Source organism: Castanea sativa, chromosome 1, assembly GCF_040712315.1.
Source record: "Castanea sativa cultivar Marrone di Chiusa Pesio chromosome 1, ASM4071231v1".
NCBI classification, from domain to species: Eukaryota; Viridiplantae; Streptophyta; class Magnoliopsida; order Fagales; family Fagaceae; genus Castanea; species Castanea sativa.
In genome coordinates this window covers 85,587,518-85,606,937 of record NC_134013.1, presented here as the reverse complement: position 1 = coordinate 85,606,937, position 19,420 = coordinate 85,587,518, and the positions used below count along the sequence as shown (strand labels likewise).

Below are 19,420 nucleotides of genomic sequence, written 5' to 3'. Positions count from 1 at the left end.
TCCCTATTAATTTTTACATGATTTCAATTCAGTTTTTTAAGTATTATTTTGTTTTTTTTTTCCCTATTAGTCCTTTTAACTTTAATATGATTACTTTCTAAAAAAAAAAATAATATGATTACAAATCAATAATTCCATTAGTTTAGTACTTTTTTTTTCTTTCCAAAATGATGAGTTCAAAGTTCAAGACTAAATGAATTCCTAAACATGAAGACTTAACATGATGAGCTAGACTTTGCCTTATTGTTATACTTTTACCTCTTTGACCATCATGGTGAGTTCATCATCCGTGAGACTGTTTCTGTACTGATGGAAACCACTTTCCATGTGTGGATGCTCTGGAAAATTTTGCACAGCTTTGACCTTGCCTTTTCCTTTAAGGTCTGTCAAATTCGGATCTTGCATGTAGTCTGGTAAGTCAATATTTTTTCTTTCACAATTGGTATCTCCAGGTTCATTGGCAAAAATTTTCACCGCGTGTTGCCCTAAAATAAAAGCAGGAAGAAAAATTATACATGCCATCTATAAGATAAACCGAAATTTAGTGAAGGAATGATCTATTGTAGTCAAGGGCAAATTCTCCATAAGTTTTTGTTGGTTTCATCAATTAGTCTTTTAAAACGAAAAAAAAGGAGGAAAAAAAGCCTTTTACTATGAGATTAATCTTAATTTTTTGACAAATACTTTTTTTTGGTGGAGAATGAAAAGGTTTCTATGATTATTAGTTGGTATAAAAAGTAAAGAGATATCAAATGTTGTCTGTATCTATTGCAAATTATTACCAAGAAAGAAATATATGTTTAAATGAAAAGTATTTTGTATGATTTCTGTGGAATAAAAAAATTCAATGAAAAAAATTGAGCCTAAGTAGAAAATGATGGCAGAGAACCATCTATAGTATTACATCTTGAATTTTGTAAAGATGAGATTCATATTAATTCAAATGAGTTTTAGTCCAATTGACACTGGAATGGAGAGTGACATTGCATATAAGACTCACAAAATGCAACTACAGCTTTTAATAAAAGAAAATATGCTTAATAGTTTGGGCCAAGAAAATATACTCAAGATGAAAAAGGTTATTGTTGTTGTAAAAGGATGATCATGAAAGATAAATGAATTAAAATTGCCTTTCAACTCAATGGCTAAATCCTCAGCCATATGTTATACTTACATTTGATAAGTAATACCTCTTACAATTTTGAATATATGAATATGACAGGCATGAAAAATTAAAGATATATTATAGGTTACAATCAACTTTAGACACAAATAAATCAAAACCATTAAAAAACTGGCATTTATTTCTTCATCTGTTTTGTTCAATTCAACTATTGACACAATAAATGAAATGACACCAATAAGCTACACTCAACTAATATTAATAATTAGCAGGATGTGAAGTCATGATTAAGTGCCTATGTAACTTATCAATAATAATAATAATAATAATAATAATAATAATAATAATAATAATAATAATGCATAAAAAAATGAAATGATACAATGTTCAAGTGAAAGAATATAGAGAGAAGTACCAGGTCCAAAATATTGAGGAGGCCACGCAACTAAACTATGCTGGGAAATTGCATCTATTTGAGTTGAAGCATTATCTCCAAGCATTTGAGTGGATGGAATGTAGCAAACATCAGGAATGGAAGGACTAAAAGGTGGTGTGTTACTTGGACCTGAAGAAATTCCCAAGCATCCATCAACCACCTTGATTCCTGGAAAGACACTTGGAAACTTCAACAATTTGAAGTCCGGCACAGGAAGGTAGTTTTCGGTTGGCAATGGAGTTGAAGGGGGATTTCCATACACATGATTATGCATCCCTTGCTCCATTGGGTACTGTCGAGATTGCATGTAGTACTGGTACAGCTGCTTTGAGCTAGCTAATTCTTCAGAATTTGGAACAAGATTTACAGGATGAATGTTACTAGGCAGAGCACTTGTACTTTGATAGGCAGTGTAACAACCATGCATGTTCGTTGAATTTCTATTCAAATTGGGCTCACCATTTTTCTGTTGATTCATTGTAGCTTTTTGCTTCTTCAAGATATTTCTATACTTCTATATAGTACAAGAAGCATAATAAGAAACAAACTGGGATTAGTTATACTGTTATGAGCTTGGCAATTAGTGATTCTCTCTGGATAAAATATACAATTGCCACACTACAAGCCATTGATCTTTACACAAATTTTGACATAATACGACTTAAAATTAACGCACCTGAAGATGGCTAGCAACATTCTCCCGTGTGAGTCCAGGAACGTTCATGATTTTGAGTATAGTATTTGGAACTGCCTCTGTAAATATTATTAATAATAGGTTTCACATACATTAGTAAAATACAATATGTTGTATATACTATGAAAAATTTAGATATAATTTCTTTGGTGGTGTATTTTATGATACTCAATAAAATTCAAACGGCATTAATTAATATAGTACAAATAATATTATCTTTTTTAATAATAATTAAATTTAATGAAACAATGTGTATGAATTTAATCGAGTAACAGCCTGTAAGGAATTGTAACTTATTCATAGTTGTGGAAAAAGAATTAAGAAATGCATGTGTGTTTCTTCTGATCTAGGATTTACCTTCATTGCCTAGTTCCTGAATTGCATCAAGAAATTTTTCATGTAGTTCTTGGGTCCATGTCATCCTCGACTTCTTCCGGGAAGAGGAGGCAATGTCAGGGTGAGTGTTGGTCTCACCCTCTTCCTTTGTCGATTCATCCTCTTCCTTTGTTGATTGGTTTCTAGTTCTTTTCAGAGTTGATGTTTTTTGATCTATTATTTCTTTGGTAATGCTAGATTTCTCTGGGTTATCAAGATTTTTTCTGATAACGTGTTGCCAAATATTCATCATCTCCTGTAGTCGAACTGGTTTCAGCAAGTAGTCTCGAGCCCCATGCTTTATACTTCTCATTATGTTGGATACATCATCATTAGCAGACACCACTGCAACAATTTCAAATTCAATAACTCATCGGATAATACATTTTTCAGGATTTTCTGTGCTGAATTTTTGTGATTGGTGCATACAAAATTGGTATTATAGAGAATGTAGGTACAAGTAAAGTTATTCCAATCTCAATAAGTTATGTTGGCTCAACATATCTTGTGGACTATTTTCATATGTTTATAAAATGTATTAAAAAACCTTCTAATTCTAAATGCATTTTATGCTCATTATATCTTTTGGTAATGTTGGTCTGTCTTGAAACTATTAATTCTAATTTTAATTTTGATAGAGAGAAAAAGGAAAAGTAAACTTTTTGGAGAATTGAAATTTTTTACATTCTTAAACCGTTTCAAATTAACATAATAAAACATATTTTTTAAATGTTGAACACTCGAAAAGAGTATAATATTTTGAAAATAATTTTTATTTATTAAAATTTAGAGCTTAATTAATATTTTTCAAGCAATATCTATCAGACGATAGAAAATGTTTTTTTTTTTTTTTTTTAATTTTAAATTCTAAGTGAGAGGATTTACTTATTTTTGGGCAATACTATAAAACAAATAGATGTAATATATTATATTTTAGGGGGTCTTATGTGATTGCCTAAATGGCCTAATAGTTAACCTACCCCTACAATACGTGCACATAATTAACTCACCCCTACACTGTGTGTGCATGGATATTTGTGTAGCAAATCAAGGAATATGCAGAATGACTTTTAGTTTTAGAGCTTACTAACAACTGGTATATCCATTTCCAGGCTAATGATTTGCAGAAGCTTGAAGCCATCTATGTCATCCCTTACGACATCAGTAATCACAATATCGAATTCCTCATTTTTGTTCCTTAAAATTTGAAGAGCTTCTTCTGCGTCGGTTGTTGCGGTGACTGCATACCAAATGTAGAAGAGTTAACAAATTGTAAGCCAATAATTACGTAAGAGTTCTGTTACTTAAAAAAAAAAGCTTTCATCGTAAAGCAAATTTTATCGACCAACCAAAATATTTTTTTTTCCCACTACTCCTTTCTTCACTTTTTTTATGTTCTTTATGTTTTTACTAGTAAATGAAATAAGTTAAAGGATATGATTTTTTAAGCAACTTCTCCTATGGTATAATTGGTACATAATGAGCTAGTGTTCGTGGTGAATTAAGGTGAAAATAACGCTAATTTAAATTAAAATATAGATTATTAAAAATCTTATGGCCTTAAATTATTCTTAGAAAAAACACTATTTACTTTTATGTTATTATCACATCATGTACCATCAATGAACAAATGTAAATAGTGCTTCATTTAATTTTTCAAGTTAGATGAGTTTCACGATCGAGGCAATATGAGACTCAAGGTTCCTCTAATGATATTGAAACCTCTCAATTTAAAAAAAAAAAAAAAAAAAAAAAAAAAAAAAAAAAGAACCTGAGGAAACAATATGAACATGAAGATTGTAGAGTAGTAGACATAGATTAAATGTGAAGTACATGCCTATTGTCCTTATTTTGTAATCAATGACTAACAATTTATATAACTAACTCATATATGCTCAAGTCTCCGATCAATCTCTTTTTCAATATATAATGTCTCTACGCAATTACTACATCACTAGCTCACACAATTTTTTCTTTCTAATTTCTTACCGGCTAATACATGAATTAGTAAATGTTCTTCATGAATGCATTATAGAATTCTTTAAGTTTTACGTATTAATCTAATAAATTAATCATGACAATAAGAATTTGCCAAAAAAAAAAGGATTAAACTTAATTTATCAAAAACAAATATCACTTGGCATGAACAATTGCACATATTTTGTCAATAATAAAGATGGGTTAGCTTTAATTATGAACTTCACCTTTCTTTGCTACTCTAGGTTTAACTTTTTTTTTACCATAATATGCAATGTCAATTCTTTCTTCATGGGTTTAAATTTTTCAAAACATATTTTAAAAGAACTATTTTAAAGGTTCGAGTATAAGAATAAAAGTAAGATCTTTTACTAATCACCTCTCTCAAAATTTTATATTATTATTATTTTACTAACAAACACACCCTATGAAGATGATGATGAAGATGAAATATTAGTTCACATACACCAATGAAGAAGTTGTTCTCACTACAAGAAAAAAAATGTTTATTGCAATTTTTAAAAAAAAATCGTTGCCATGACTTTATAGTTATTGCAATTGTTGATGTAGAGTGTTGTAATAAAATTTTGTTCAATATATTTTCAATTCCCGAGAAAATGTTTCCAAAAATAGATGGTTTAATGTGTGCCATAAGGGCACACATTAGCTGGATCTTATGCTATTATTTTACGAATCTTATTATAAGAGATTACAAATAATTGAACAAAATCATTTGGATCAAAGTATTGTAATGATATCTTTGTTGTTGTCATTGCAATAGACCAAGAGGTTATAAATAATTGACATTAGGTTATTGCAATGATATCTCCATTGTAGTCTTGTGTTTGCCATTGCAATAGATTGTAAAAAAAAAATTATATTAAATTATTGCAATACAAAATTTGTTGTAATATGCTATTAGTTTAATATTTTAATTGCAGCAATTGCAAAAATAATTAATATCAATTTATTGCAACAATTTTTTCATTTTAAGTTATTACAACAACTTTTACTAATGTATTAAAGCTTCTATTGCAACTGAAAATTATAAGTTGTTGCAACTTATTATTGTTGATACAATAATTTAACACTTTTAATTTACTATTACAACAATTTTATCTTCTAGATGCAATATTTTGCTAAATATTTTGTCTAAGAACATTATATATATTTTGCTATATTAAAATTTGATGTAATAGACTTATTTTGTGCAGTGTCTTAGACAAAACAATAAACTTGGTGCAAATATAAATATATATATATATATATATATATATATAAAAACTAAAAGAAAAAGGAAAAAAGAAAAACCTTTGTATCGACATTGTTGAAGTACGGTAACGAGATATTTGAGACAGACAAAGTTAGCATCGATTGCAAGGACTCGCATGCCCACCGGAAACTGATCTCCATGATTGTTTTCCTTGAGCCGCATCTTAGCGTTGTGTATGGTAAACCCTAGATTACATTAATCTTGGAAGATCACAATAATATTCTTTTTCAAAGTATTAATTTGAGAATCATGTATTGAAAGGGAGGGATATTTTCTGATTAATATTTTCACAAGACCTTTAACAATTATAAGTGCTTCCTTGAAATTTGTACACGGGTAGAATAATCCTGCTAGGTCTAAGACATCTATATCACTGTCTTAACCACCAAGTAGGTTTTCTGAAAATAACCCTAGTATGAGTTAGAGACACCAAAAGTGTCAAATATTTTTATTTAAAAAAAAGAGGAAGTATTAGTTAATTAACTTGAATGTTATGCCAAAATTTTCTTCTAAATCAGTTTGAAAGAATCTTATTCATCAACTCAGTCATAAAACCATCAACATATGTTATTTAAATAAGTCATGTAACTCACCATGCAACTAAAAATACACTTATATGGTTTTATCATTCTCCTTAAATATTGTTTGCTTTTTAAATTTTTTTTTTTTATATAGGCAATAACATCTTTATTGTTTGCTTTTTTATGTCAAAATTTGACATTCATTTTAATTTTAAATTTATGTGTTTATGTAGTGATATCTATGGTAATATTCAATGATTGGAAAACGCATAAACCTCAAATTGGAATGAATAAAAAATTTTGACATTAGCAAAAATAAAAGTGCCTTTTAACGTGCTCAAAGGCTGGATTAATTCTACTATTTAACACAAGAATATTATTGAACTCATATGTTTATGAGTGATTGTGATCCTTTTCTTTTCTTTTTTTGTTGGTTACATGTATCATCATAATTTGGCTATATCAGTGATTGACAAATGCATAACATCACCAAACAAACACATTAAACTTAAACTAAGACGAATGAAAAAATTTGAAACTAATAAAAATATATATAAAGCCTTTGAACACACACATAGTATACCGTACAATAGTGATTTATGAAACAATTCTTTAGTATATGATCCCTATATCTTAAAAAACCCTTTAATGTAAAACCCTACGGATACCTTCAATTTAACATTACTTTATTATTTATACTCTTTCTATTAAGGAGTATCACAAACAGTTAAATGTCAAGTGTCTTATTTATACTATTTTTATCAAAGAATATCACTAATTGTAAATTGTCATGCGTTTGAAATTTAATTTGACACTTTATCCACTTGAGATTAGCTCAATCAAATTTTTATTAAATAAATGGCTATATATGTAATTTTGCTCAACTTTTATGTTTCTCTCCTCCAAAAACACAAAAAACATATACATACAATATCAAATAAGATAAAAAATAATCCAACGGAACACTTGCATTTTTGGATTTCAAATTACAGGTAGGCAACTTAAATTTTAGTTAAACCTCAAGTGAGTAAATTGTCAAATTTTAAACCACAAGTAGACAGCTTAAATTTCAACCAAACCACAGGTGGATAAGTTGTAATTTTCCCTTATTATTATTATTATTTTAATTTCTTACAGTGTTATTTGCATTTAAGTTCACATTATATCGACATATAAAAAAAAAAAATCACATTACCTATATCCATATATTTAAAAAGTAAAATTTTTTTCAATCCACTTTTCTATACTTCCAAATTAATCCAATTTAACAAAGACAAAATATCCCTTAAAAATTTGAGTGAAGTTCGTGTTGTGATTTTGTGTTAGAATCTCATTTCCTCTTTCTTGTGTGTATGTATGTGTTCGTTTCTCAAAAAAGAAATTATCCCTTTAAAAAGTTTCACATTTAGGATATAAAATTAAATTGAATAAGGACAAAATTTAGTTACAAAATTGGTTGTAATTTAAGTCTATAACTTTAATATCTTTTTATTGGAGATGAATTTTGACAAACCCACCATTGGATTACATCTTCTTCTTGTATCCTTCATGTTTGCAAAATTTCTAGAAAATTAAAGATTAATAACTATGTTATCAATAAATTGTTTAAATTGTAAGTTTTTATAGTCTAAAATTATGCATAAAATATAAGCTTATAGATTATATAGTAAATAATATCCGATTGACACAAAATTTGACATGTGTATTAACAGCGTAAAGAATATGCAATTCAATAGTTAGATTTTCAAAATATGAAGTAATGTTTATTTTATTGAGTAAGGTTGTAGCCTTAGGCTACAATCAATTTTGTAACTAAAATTTATCCATTGAATAATTTAAAATTGTCCAAGTTCTAACCTCATTAAAACCTTTTTTTTTATATATAAAAAAAATCCCACCCTCATTAAACCTAATTAAGAATAACCACGTATTTATAGAAAAAATGATTATTCATTCATGGTATTATATAGATGAATGAGTAGCAAGTTGTATATATTCATAGCAGGACTTTGAGCTTGAGGGGCAGGAGTATAAAAAAAAAAAAAAACATAATGAAACTCCAAAAAGCATTCATTTAGTATTAATAAATTGGCAACAAAAACAAAGACCTAAAATCGATATTAATCAAAACATTACTACAATCATTTATGAAAATAAAACTCGACGTTTTTTTAAACCTTCGAAATCATCTTTGATTGAATTCGTACTAGTTTTAAAGTTGCAAATAATCTCAATTTTAATTTTTAAAAGGACACTACCAAACAAGCAAGCACAATGCAGAGAAAATATCAAATGTAAAACACTTAGAGATTAGTAACAATTGAAAAAGATGGGCATTAAAGCGTCTTCGACCGTCTCCAAATTTTTATATTTTTTAGAGAATAAGCGGTTACATTTATCTTTTGCTTACCTATTTTTTTAAATAACAGACTATTATTTCTTTATTCCATTTTAATATTATGCAAAATCGAGTGTCTACAATTATATCTTTAATATTTCTTTATTCATACTTTATTCATTCATAACTACTATATGTTTAATGTTTTAAAATATTTCAAGAGTCATATTAATGGTCATAGTTTTCATTTATGAAATTTATGTAATTTCGAATGAATTTATTCATTAAAATTTTTATAAAAAACAATTAATTGTTGCCTAGTTCTTATTTTCTAGATTATTTATTTACTAACTTTCTATTTTTTTTTTTTTTAAAGCCTATCTAATTTTAAAGACCACACTCCACACAGTTACTCTTAAAAAGAAAACACAAGAAAACCAAGGATTGACAACTGTTTTGTGTTTACTCTCAACCTCAACTTTATCTACTCACTTTTATTCGCATCTCACACACACACACACACACACGCGAAGAGGGAGAGAGAGAGACACACAGAATTCGCAGACTCAGAGACAGAGAGAGAGAGAGAACGCGGAGACGGAACTCGCTGAGTGAAGGAGGGAGAGATGGCCGCCGCTGCAAAGGTCGGTAGAGATCATCCACTCACCGCCGCTCGTCCTCCTCCCCACCTCCAAGTGCATGATGCGTACCAGGTTGGGTCAGGTCTGCTTCTGTCTATTTTTTTCTTCTTCTTCTCCTCTTGTTCTGATTCAAGTTTGGTGTTACAATTTGATTACTTTTATGAGAACTAGATTGTGTTTTGTGTTTTGATTATTTGTCTTTGTTTAGAGATGAAAAAAAAAAAAATGAAACAGAGAAATCAAAGAAGAAAGAGATAGAAAGAATTAATATAATATTAAGTTGCTGGAATCTTTTATTAGAAGAAATTCAATGGTTTTCTGTTTTCTGTTTTGTATTAAATTTGAGGTTTAGTATTTTGTGCTGGAATCTTTGCCTTTTTGTTTTTGTTTTTTTTGTTTGAATCTTTGATATTTATATTTAGTTATAGAAATTACAACCCAGATGATCAAATCAACTAACAAAGCGTTAACAATATTTTGCACTGCACTAGACATCAAATATGTGTGTGTGTGAGAGAGAGAGAGAGAGAGAGAGAGAGAGAGAGAGAGAGAGAAATATACCAAATCTGGGTGGCTGGGGCGGTGCTGTGCTGCCGCTGCTCCTCCTACCTGCTTATGTGAAATATACCGAAATCTCTCTTCTCTTCTCTTTAGCCGCTTAGGTTTTCTCTCTCTATTTCCCCCCCTCCCCCCCTTTTTTGGGTCTTAAGCGTGTTGTCGGGTGTTCTTTTCTCTTCGCTTTAGTCTTTAGTTAGGTTTTTTGTTTTTTGTTTTTTGTTTTTTTGGTGTCTTTGTGTGGCCGCGTGGGTGTTCTCCTTTCCTAGCTAGAATCTGATTTAGATTTTTCCTTTTTTGTTTTTTTTAGTCTTGCATGGGTTTGTTTTGGGTTGCTAGTTGGGCTTAAGTTTGCTATCGGTAATTTTTGTTTGGGCTTGTTAATTTTATTTTAAAGATCAATGATATTATTAAGGAGGGTTAAGTGTAATTTTATTGAACCCAATTGTTAGGGGGGGGGGGGGGGGCGCTGCCCACACGTCCAAAATTAGCTCGGTCCCTGATTCATGGTATTACGTAAATTCAAACTTACTTTTGTTATAGTTTCTATGTTTAGATGCATGAATTTGTTTCTCAAAAAAAAAAAAAAAATGCATGAATTTGTATGTCATTTAAATATAAACTCTAAAGTATAATTGGAAGTACACTTGGCATAAAATTGGGGCTCAATTAGAATCCAATTGAATTATTGATTGAAAAATTGGACTTGTTTCAATTCACCCTTTTTGAGGGTTTAATCCTTTAAAAAAAAAAACCAATTTCCATGTAGTGCCACCTTAATATATTATATATGACTAAAGTAAAAGATGTTTGTAGTTGGAATCCTGTCTCCTCCCTTCCCCACCATCAACCTATCTAAAAAAAATTTTCATAAAAAAAAAAAAAAAAAAAACCTATCTAAAAAGTTTAAGATAATTTTTAAGCTAAATTACAATTTGCACCCTCTAATTTTGTCTAAATTCTAAAGTTCAATTCAGTCCTGTTTTAGGATTATTCAATTCATTCCTCCTATTATTGCGGGTATAATTTAAAAATGTTCTATTTTTATTAAAAATAGTGAAGTCTCTCATGAAGCACGTGTAAAGAGACTAGTTGTTTATTATTATCAAATTAATAAATATTTTTTTAATTTCTTTCTAACAATAATAATTTTTATTTGAACATGGTATGCACATCATTTCCCACATGTATCTTATATCTATATGTCCAAACTCTACAACGGGGTTTAGGTTCAATCACACTACGAGGACTGTAAATATAGAAATGTCAATTGGTCAATATTTTACATGATTTGAATCATTTGATAGTTGATACTAATATAGGGGCAATCTCGAGTCAAGTTGTGTATAAAAATTCAAACTCTTAGCATTCCTTTTCAAAAATTCCTAATTTCTCTCATATCTTACCAATGCTTAGGTCTCCTCCAAATTTCACTTCAATTTCTATGAACCATCAAAATTCAGAACGAGTCAATCTTATTGTTGATCTCATACGATTCCCTCCTCAAATTAATTATCCTAGTCAATCCACATTACCTCCCCAACCTTATTGGTTGTCTACCTTCTTAATGGCCCAAGGTTTTTTGCTACCAAATACGTGATACTTCGCTTTTCACATTCTGTCATTGTGACATTTGAACAGTTGAACATATGTTCTTGTGTATGTGGATGATATTTTTGTCAATAGCAATTAGTCATAGTACTAACGGATCTTGGTTCCATTCATTACGTTCTTGGCATTGAGGCTACTTTCAATTAAATTCAATATCATTAAACTTCATCTCTCTCAATGGTGATATATTTCTTACTTGCTTAGTTGCTAGAAAAATCTGGTATGGAAAAATTTACCAAGTTGTGCTTATTCCCTACACATGAACTTCCACAAAACTTTCCAAAACATAATAGGAAGTCTCTTGATGATGCATCATTCTATTGTCAAAATTGTAGGGGCACTATGGTGTGATAATGTGGGGTTATTTGAACTTGATGGTGCTTGCATATTAAATAATGCTAGGATTTTAAATTTTGTGCAACAATTCAAGGAAAGTGCTAGCAAGATTTGCCTTTATACCCTAAATAGACTAGTCAAGGTACAATTGGGAGACTTCATAAATATTTATAAACCCAAGCTCCACCTAATAAACATCTAATGTAAGACTCAGCACATGCCCATGTATGCAACACACTTAAATAATCCAATCCAATTAAATTCACACAATTTAGGGTATCACATTATGAATATTTGATTTATTATGTTGTTGTATAGATCAAGAATGCATTAACTTATAATGCAATTACATGTATAAATACAATAGCTTTCACTATGAGATTACTCCAAAATTGTTTTTTATTCCAAATCACATAGGGATAACATTAGCTCTTCCATTGTACACATCCTATGACACACAGTAAAAATATTCAATGTTTATTTGGGACGACAAACAAATGTAATATATAATTTAAAATGAAAAGTTAAAGCCAAAAAGGAATTATGGAAATCAAATGGAATTAAAATGAAAAGTTAAAGCCAAAAAGGAATTATGGAAATCAAATGGAAGAGAGGGAGAAACTATGAGTGCATCCCATCTAGTACTTGTTGTTGACGTAACATTCTGGGGGAAACCCTTGAGGAAAACGCTTAGAATCTGTACAGTAATTGTAGATCATGTAATCGTCCTGAACCCATTTCAGCTTCCCCTGGTCACTGTAATCAAGTGTCTGCCAGAGCCAACCATTGTTGTTGAGGTTAGAATTTGGAGTATTGCAAGAAGTCATGGTCTCATAATATGAAACACAAGCATTGTTGTCATTGAAATTCATATAGGATGCAGTGAAGGGTGCTTGGGTCCAATCTATCTTGACAAGTCCACCTCTTGTTGCCCAGTTATCAGCATCCCAAATACTAGAGTATAGTTTCATTGGCTGGTAACTTGGGAAAGGAATACCACTTGACTCAAGGTTCTTGAACTCTCTAATGGGGATGCCATCTACATAGAAGCTAAAATATAGAAAAAAAGAAGAAGAAAGTATATAGAGTTAATTTGCGTGGAATCAAGAAACTCACAAGTATAATGATAAATTGTGCAATAGTAAATTCTTAGAAAATAATAAATTTAATTATTTAATCATAAGTCTAACATATAATGCAATTGTGCAAGATATGCATGTGTTCTTACAAAATTGCTTGGGTATTCCAAAGGATGGTGTAGGTGTGGAAATCAGCAGTGGGATCGAACCAAAGGTAGAATTGCTGTTCTCTATTGCCCTGGCCATGGCCGAAGACATTTGTGTGAAGGATGTAAGGATCACCACTTAGGTTTCCCAGGAATTCAAAGTCTATCTCATCATGGTATTGCCCTTGTGAGGACAGCTGGAGCACATAGAAATATTGTAAGTCAAGGGAAAATACATGAAGAATATTCAGGGAAAAACACAAAATGCAATATATATACATGATTTATAGACATATATACATTCAAATTTGGACTTTGTTGAAGGATTAAAAAAATTATCAACTGACCTAAAGGTTATTGGCAAGGAGGTGTTTATTACACGCAAATGTACACACGCGATATAAACTATGAAGCCATGATTTCAAATGAAGTTGTCATGATTTCAGATTAAATCTTGTGTGTGTGTACATTTTTGTGTGTTAACATATGTGTAAGAGTTATTTCTCTATGGCAATATGCATATACTTACATAGTAGGCAGTGACAGTTCCAGCAGAATTGCCAGCAACAAGCTTGATATTCATGTCAATCTTTGCATAAACATACTGATTCTTGGACACGAAGCCTGACCCACATTCCTTGTTGAGGGAGAGCGTAAGGAGGTCTCCGTTGTTGAGCATCTGAGAATTACTCTGTCCCCAATTATAGTCAAAGGAATCGAGGAATGGACCAGCAAATGCAGCCATGAAAAAGCTTAGCAGCAAGGATATTTGCAGCCCCACCGAAGCATTTGAAGGACTAAAAGCCATTTTTGATTTTTTCTGGTTGGAAATGTAATCGGTAGAGACAATGATATTGGAATCTACCTTGATAATGATTTGATTTTGATACAATAGATAGCAATTTATATACTACAAAGACTTGGAAGGTTCGTAGTCATTGATTAGAAAATAGTGAGTTGTAAAATGAGTAGTTGTAATCAACTACAAAAGGGTTAGTGGGGTTCCATGATCCAGCTAGCTAGGGTCCTCACATATACAAAGCCTTCCCTTTGCTTATTATTAATTATCATATGAGGTTAGTCTCTGGGAGCGTAGTTCATGAAAAATAGCAATATATCCTTTGACTTTACCCATCTCAAAAATAAAAATACAAAATAATTTTGTTACTTATTTTTCCTAGTTTTCATAATGATATATAATACTTTGGTTTGTGGCGGTGGCGACTTGGTTAGGCCTTATGGCGTGTATTCCTAGATGGGGCAAACGTGCGGTTCAGGTTTATGGGGGTTATAAGGGGTTGGGCTGACTTGTATTTGTTCATGAATATTTTTTTAAAGGAAAAAAAAAGTATTTGTCGTTTAGCAATAAATTACTTGAGGTTAAATGTATTATTTTGAATTTTCAATTCATATCAAGAATGAGTTCAATTAAACAAATTAATACCTTTTCAATCATTTAAAATTATACAAATCTCAACATTACTAACCAAATCAAAATAGTACGAAGGATAAGTAAAACAAATAGCAACAAAATTTTTTTCCACACATCCTTAATGTAATTTTAGCTGATTTGGCTGCATTTTCTTAATAATACTTTTAGTATTCTTTCTCAAAAAATTTTACGTTATACCGACATAAAAATTAAAAAAATATCACGTTATATCTATACCCATATATATGAGAAATAAAACTTTTTGTTCTCCACTTTTCTATACTTCCAAATTAATCAAATTTAACAAAGACAAAATATCTCTTAAAAATGTGAGTAAAGTTCATGATGTGTCTTTGTGTTAAAACATCATACCTTCTTTCTTATGTGTGCATGCATGTGTTTATTTCTTTTAAAAAAAAGTATCCCTTTAAAAGTATCATATTTAGGATATAAAAATAAATTGAATAATTTAAAATTGTCCAAGTTCTACCTTCATTCAAAAATTTTATTTTTCATTTTATAGAATCCCACCCTCATTAAACCTATTTAAGAATAATCACACACACACACACACACACACACACACATATATATATATAGAAAAATGATTATTCATTCATGGTATTTCATAGATGACTGAGTAACAAGTTGTATATATTCATGGTATTACATAAATTCAAACTTAGTCTTGTTATGGTTTCTATGTTTAGATGCATGAATTTTTTTTTTCTCAAAAAAACAAAAAAAAAGATGCATGATTGTATTTCATTTAAAAATAAACTCTAAAGTGTTATTGGAATTAAGTACACTTGGAATAAAATTGGGGCTCAATTAGAATCCAATTGGATTATTGATTGACCTTTCACACTACAAAAAAATAGCATGTAACATGTGCAATGCACAAGATTTTTAAATGTTATTAATATTATTTTTTTTAAAAGAAAAAAAAAAAAAGAGATGAAGTGCATCGAATTGAAGTAGTTTAGTTTGCATTTTTTTTTTCTGTAAAAAGATCTTAGTCTAGTTTTTGGTTTTTGGGGACTATTTCTTATTCTATTAGCAATAGTAATGTGTTATGATTTAAAATGGAGTAGAAATTTAGTGTTTTAGAAACCTTTAGCACTTGAAAGAGATGAGAGAGAGAAATATTAGGTGTTTGTGTTTGATGGGAAGAAGGACAATCTTTGAAGATAAGCATGATGAAGGTGAAAAAAATCCCTTTAGTGATCAACGGGTATGAGAGAGAGAATTTGAAGGTTTTTAGGGATTATGGAGAAAAGTTATGGATAATCTTTCAGATTTTGAACCCAATAACTCAATTGACTAAACAAAAAAGTTAGATGGACAGGTGGCGCAAAATTGAGAATCCAATTCAGAATCTAATTGGATTTTCTCTCAATTTTTGGCTATATATATATATATATATATACATATACATATATGAGTTTTGACACTTGAAAAAAGAACCAATTTTCTTGTAGTGCCATCTTATTATATATATGACTAAAATAAAAGATGTTTGTAATTGGAACTCTGCCTCTGCCTTCCCCACTATTAACCAATCTAAAAAATTTAAGATAAGTTTTAGGATAAATTACAAATTTCACCATCTAACTTTCCTTGAAAATCAATTTTGTCCTCTAAATTGTAGGATTATTCAATTTATTCCTCCCATTCTTGCGGGTATAATTTATAAATGTTCAATTTTTATTAAAAATAGTAAAGTCTCTCACAAAGCACGAGTAAAGATGTGTAAAAAGACTAGTTGTTTATTATTATCTAATTAATAAATATATTTTTAATTTCTCTCTAACAATAATAATTTATATTTAAACATTTTATGAACGTCATTCCCACCCGTATCTTATATCTATATATCCAAACTCAACAACGGGGTTTAGGCTCAATCACACTTCGAGGACTGTAAATATAGGAATGTCAACTAATCAATATTTTACAATCATTTGATGGTTGATACTACTATATATAGGGGCAATCTCGAGTCAAGTTGTGTATAAAAATTCAAACTCTTGGCATTCCTTTTCAAAAATTCCTAATTTCTCTCATATCTTACCGCCTTGCAGGTGCTTATGTCTTTTCCAAATTGAATTTCACTCCCATTTCTATGAGGCATCAAAATTCAAAATGAATCCATCTAATTGTTTGTTAACATGTATAGTGTTGTGGGCTTTAGGCCCAAATTAGTTTACTTGTATAACACTCATATTTACTTGTATTGCACTCATATGCCTACTATATAAAGGCACTCATGTATATTCTTTCAGTGTGAAATACAATAATATTTAATTCAGTATTTCTAACATGGTATCAGAACCACTGCTCTGACCTTTTCTTAGCAGTCTTGTCTTTATTGGTGTAACTCCATTCTCAATATTGCTTCCGCTGTCACAACAACTGCCACGGCCTTTCGCCGTTGAACCTTCGAGTCTTCTAGACATCGTCCTCAGGTTTTGGACCTGTAGCAGCCGCCGTTGAGGAGTTCGAACACTGCAAAGATCACTGCCTTTTTCGGCACCGCCGTGAATATTGCTCCGAAAAATTTTCCGAAGGTACCATGAAGATCGTCTTGCTCCGATCTACCTTTTCGTGAAACCCTCACAGTCATTGGAGGCTCCACGCGCCTTCACGCGCCGCCCAAAGTTTCTGCCCTGAAGATCACACGCCCACGCGCCGCCACGCGCCAGACCTGCTCCTGCTAACGTCAGCCTTAGGTGACATCATCATGCCACATCATCGCTAACGTCATCCTCCAGTGCACTGCTGACGTCACTGCCACGTCACTGTTGACCATTGACCGTTGACTTTTGACCGTTGACCGTTAACTTTTTCTGGAGTTGACTTTTTGCAGTCCTGGTTCTCCTTACTCAGTTTTTCGCGTAGATTTCATTTTTGCAAATTTTACTTCTAAATGAAGAATAAGGACAGATCTTCTTCCTTTTGCAACAATCGTCGCCGACAATCCAGCAAACGTTTTTGCAATTTTTGCAAACGTTTTGGCCATAATATTGAGACTTGCTTTCAGTGCAATAAATAAGCTATTTCAATTTCTGCTGCCACTATTGCTAACATTGAGAGTGTCCAACCAATGGCTCCCGTCTTTGCACAGTCTAAGTCTTCAGGTCGCACTTTCACCATGACCACAGATGACCTTAAAAACATCATCGCCAATGTCATTCGTATGGTTGGTAATGCATCTTATTCCTCTTCTTTCTCAGCTTTGTCCGGTATGTCTCCTTCCTCTTGGCTTATGGATTCTGCTTGTTGCAATCACATGACACCTCACTCGTCCTTATTTTCTGAACTTAAACCTGCACCACACCCTCTTATTATTCGCACAGCAAATGGTTCCACAATGTCTGGTCATAACATAGGTTCCGTTTCAACCTCCAACCTCTCCGTTTCTGGGGTCTTTCATGTTCCTGACCTTTCTTACAATTTGTTTTCTGTGGGACAATTAGCTGAGTTGGGTTATCGAATCATATTTGATTATTCTGGGTGTATTGTGCAGGATCCAAGGACGGGACAGGAGCTAGGGACCGGTCCCAGAGTTGGGCGTATGTTTCCCGTGGACAACCTTCGTCTTCCACTTGTTGCTCCTGTTTCTATTGCCGCAGCTGCTGCAGTTTCTTCTATTCCTTCTCTTGCTCTTTGGCATGCTCGACTTGGTCACGCATCTTCTTCCCGTGTACAACAATTGGCTTCTAGAGGTTTGCTAGGTTCAGTGTCTACAGAAAATTTTGATTGTGTTTCATGTCAATTAGGAAAACAACCAGCTTTGCCTTTCAATTCTAGTGAATCTATATCCACTGATATCTTTGACCTTATTCATTCTGATGTTTGGGGACCTTCCTCTGTCTCTAGTATTGGTGGATCTCGATATTTTGTTGTCTTTGTTGATGATTACTCTCGCTATAGCTGGATCTTTAATATGAAACATCGTTCTGAATAACTGCAAGTGTATTCTAATTTTGCAAAAATGGTTGAAACTCAATTTTCTAAACGTATCAAAATTTTTCGATCTGATAATGCTCTTGAGTACACTCAATATGCTTTCCAAGCTGTTTTGCATTCCTATGGCACTGTTCATCAACTAACTTATCCAGGTACCTCTCAGCAAAATGGTAGAGCCGAATGAAAATTTCGTCATATTCTTGACACTGTTCGTGCTCTCCTTCTCTCTGCCAAAGTTCCTGCTCCTTTTTGGGGCGAAGCTGCTCTTCATGTTGTTCATACTATTAATCGCATTCCCAGTCCTGTCATCCAAAATCAAACTCCATATGAGCGCCTTTTTGGGTCACCTCTAGACTATCACCACCTACGCTCATTCGACTCTGCTTGTTTCATTCTTCTTCAGCCACATGAGCATAACAAACTTGAACCTAGGTCAAGACTTTGTTGTTTTCTTGGTTATGGCGAAACTCAAAAGGGGTATCGGTGTTATGATCTTATTTCTCATCGTCTTCGTGTCTCCCGCAATGTTGTCTTTTGGGAACATCGCCTCTTTGTCGAGCTCTCTCACTTCCGTGCTTCTTTATCTTCCTCTTCTGTCTTAGATCTATTTCCAGATGAGACGCAAATTCCTTCTGTAGCTGCTCCTGACCCTCCTATAGCTGATCCTGATCCTTCTGTAGCTGCTCCTGATTCTCCTATTAACTTCTCTGTCCAACCACCAGAAATCCTTGATCCCTTTCCTAATTCCCCTTTTAATGAACAGGTGGAAGATGAACATGTCGAAGACGAGCTACCCAACCTTGATCTTGGTTCCCCTGCTCTTGCTCCGCCTGAAGATCATGTACAAGACATTCCACCCCGTCACTCAACTCGGGTAAGGTCCATTCCTGCACATTTACTTGACTATCATT

The 19,420-nt window shown here is 31.8% G+C and overlaps 1 protein-coding gene and 1 long non-coding RNA gene across 2 annotated transcripts; one reads left to right on the top strand and one right to left on the bottom strand.

Moving 5' to 3' along the window:
- The first annotated feature begins 9,184 nt into the window (after nt 1-9,184).
- On the top strand, nt 9,185-14,043 carry LOC142617002 (uncharacterized). The gene is made up of 2 exons (XR_012840896.1): nt 9,185-9,460; nt 13,132-14,043. It is a non-coding gene; the product is annotated as an uncharacterized LOC142617002 (long non-coding RNA).
- On the bottom strand, nt 12,299-13,913 carry LOC142616996 (putative xyloglucan endotransglucosylase/hydrolase protein 13). The gene is made up of 3 exons (XM_075789712.1): nt 13,635-13,913; nt 13,109-13,302; nt 12,299-12,930 (listed from the first exon to the last, which is right to left on the bottom strand). Exons 1-3 carry the CDS (start codon nt 13,911-13,913, stop codon nt 12,519-12,521), a joined length of 885 nt encoding a protein of 294 aa, XP_075645827.1. The 3' UTR covers nt 12,299-12,518.
- Nucleotides 14,044-19,420: the final 5,377 nt, after the last annotated feature.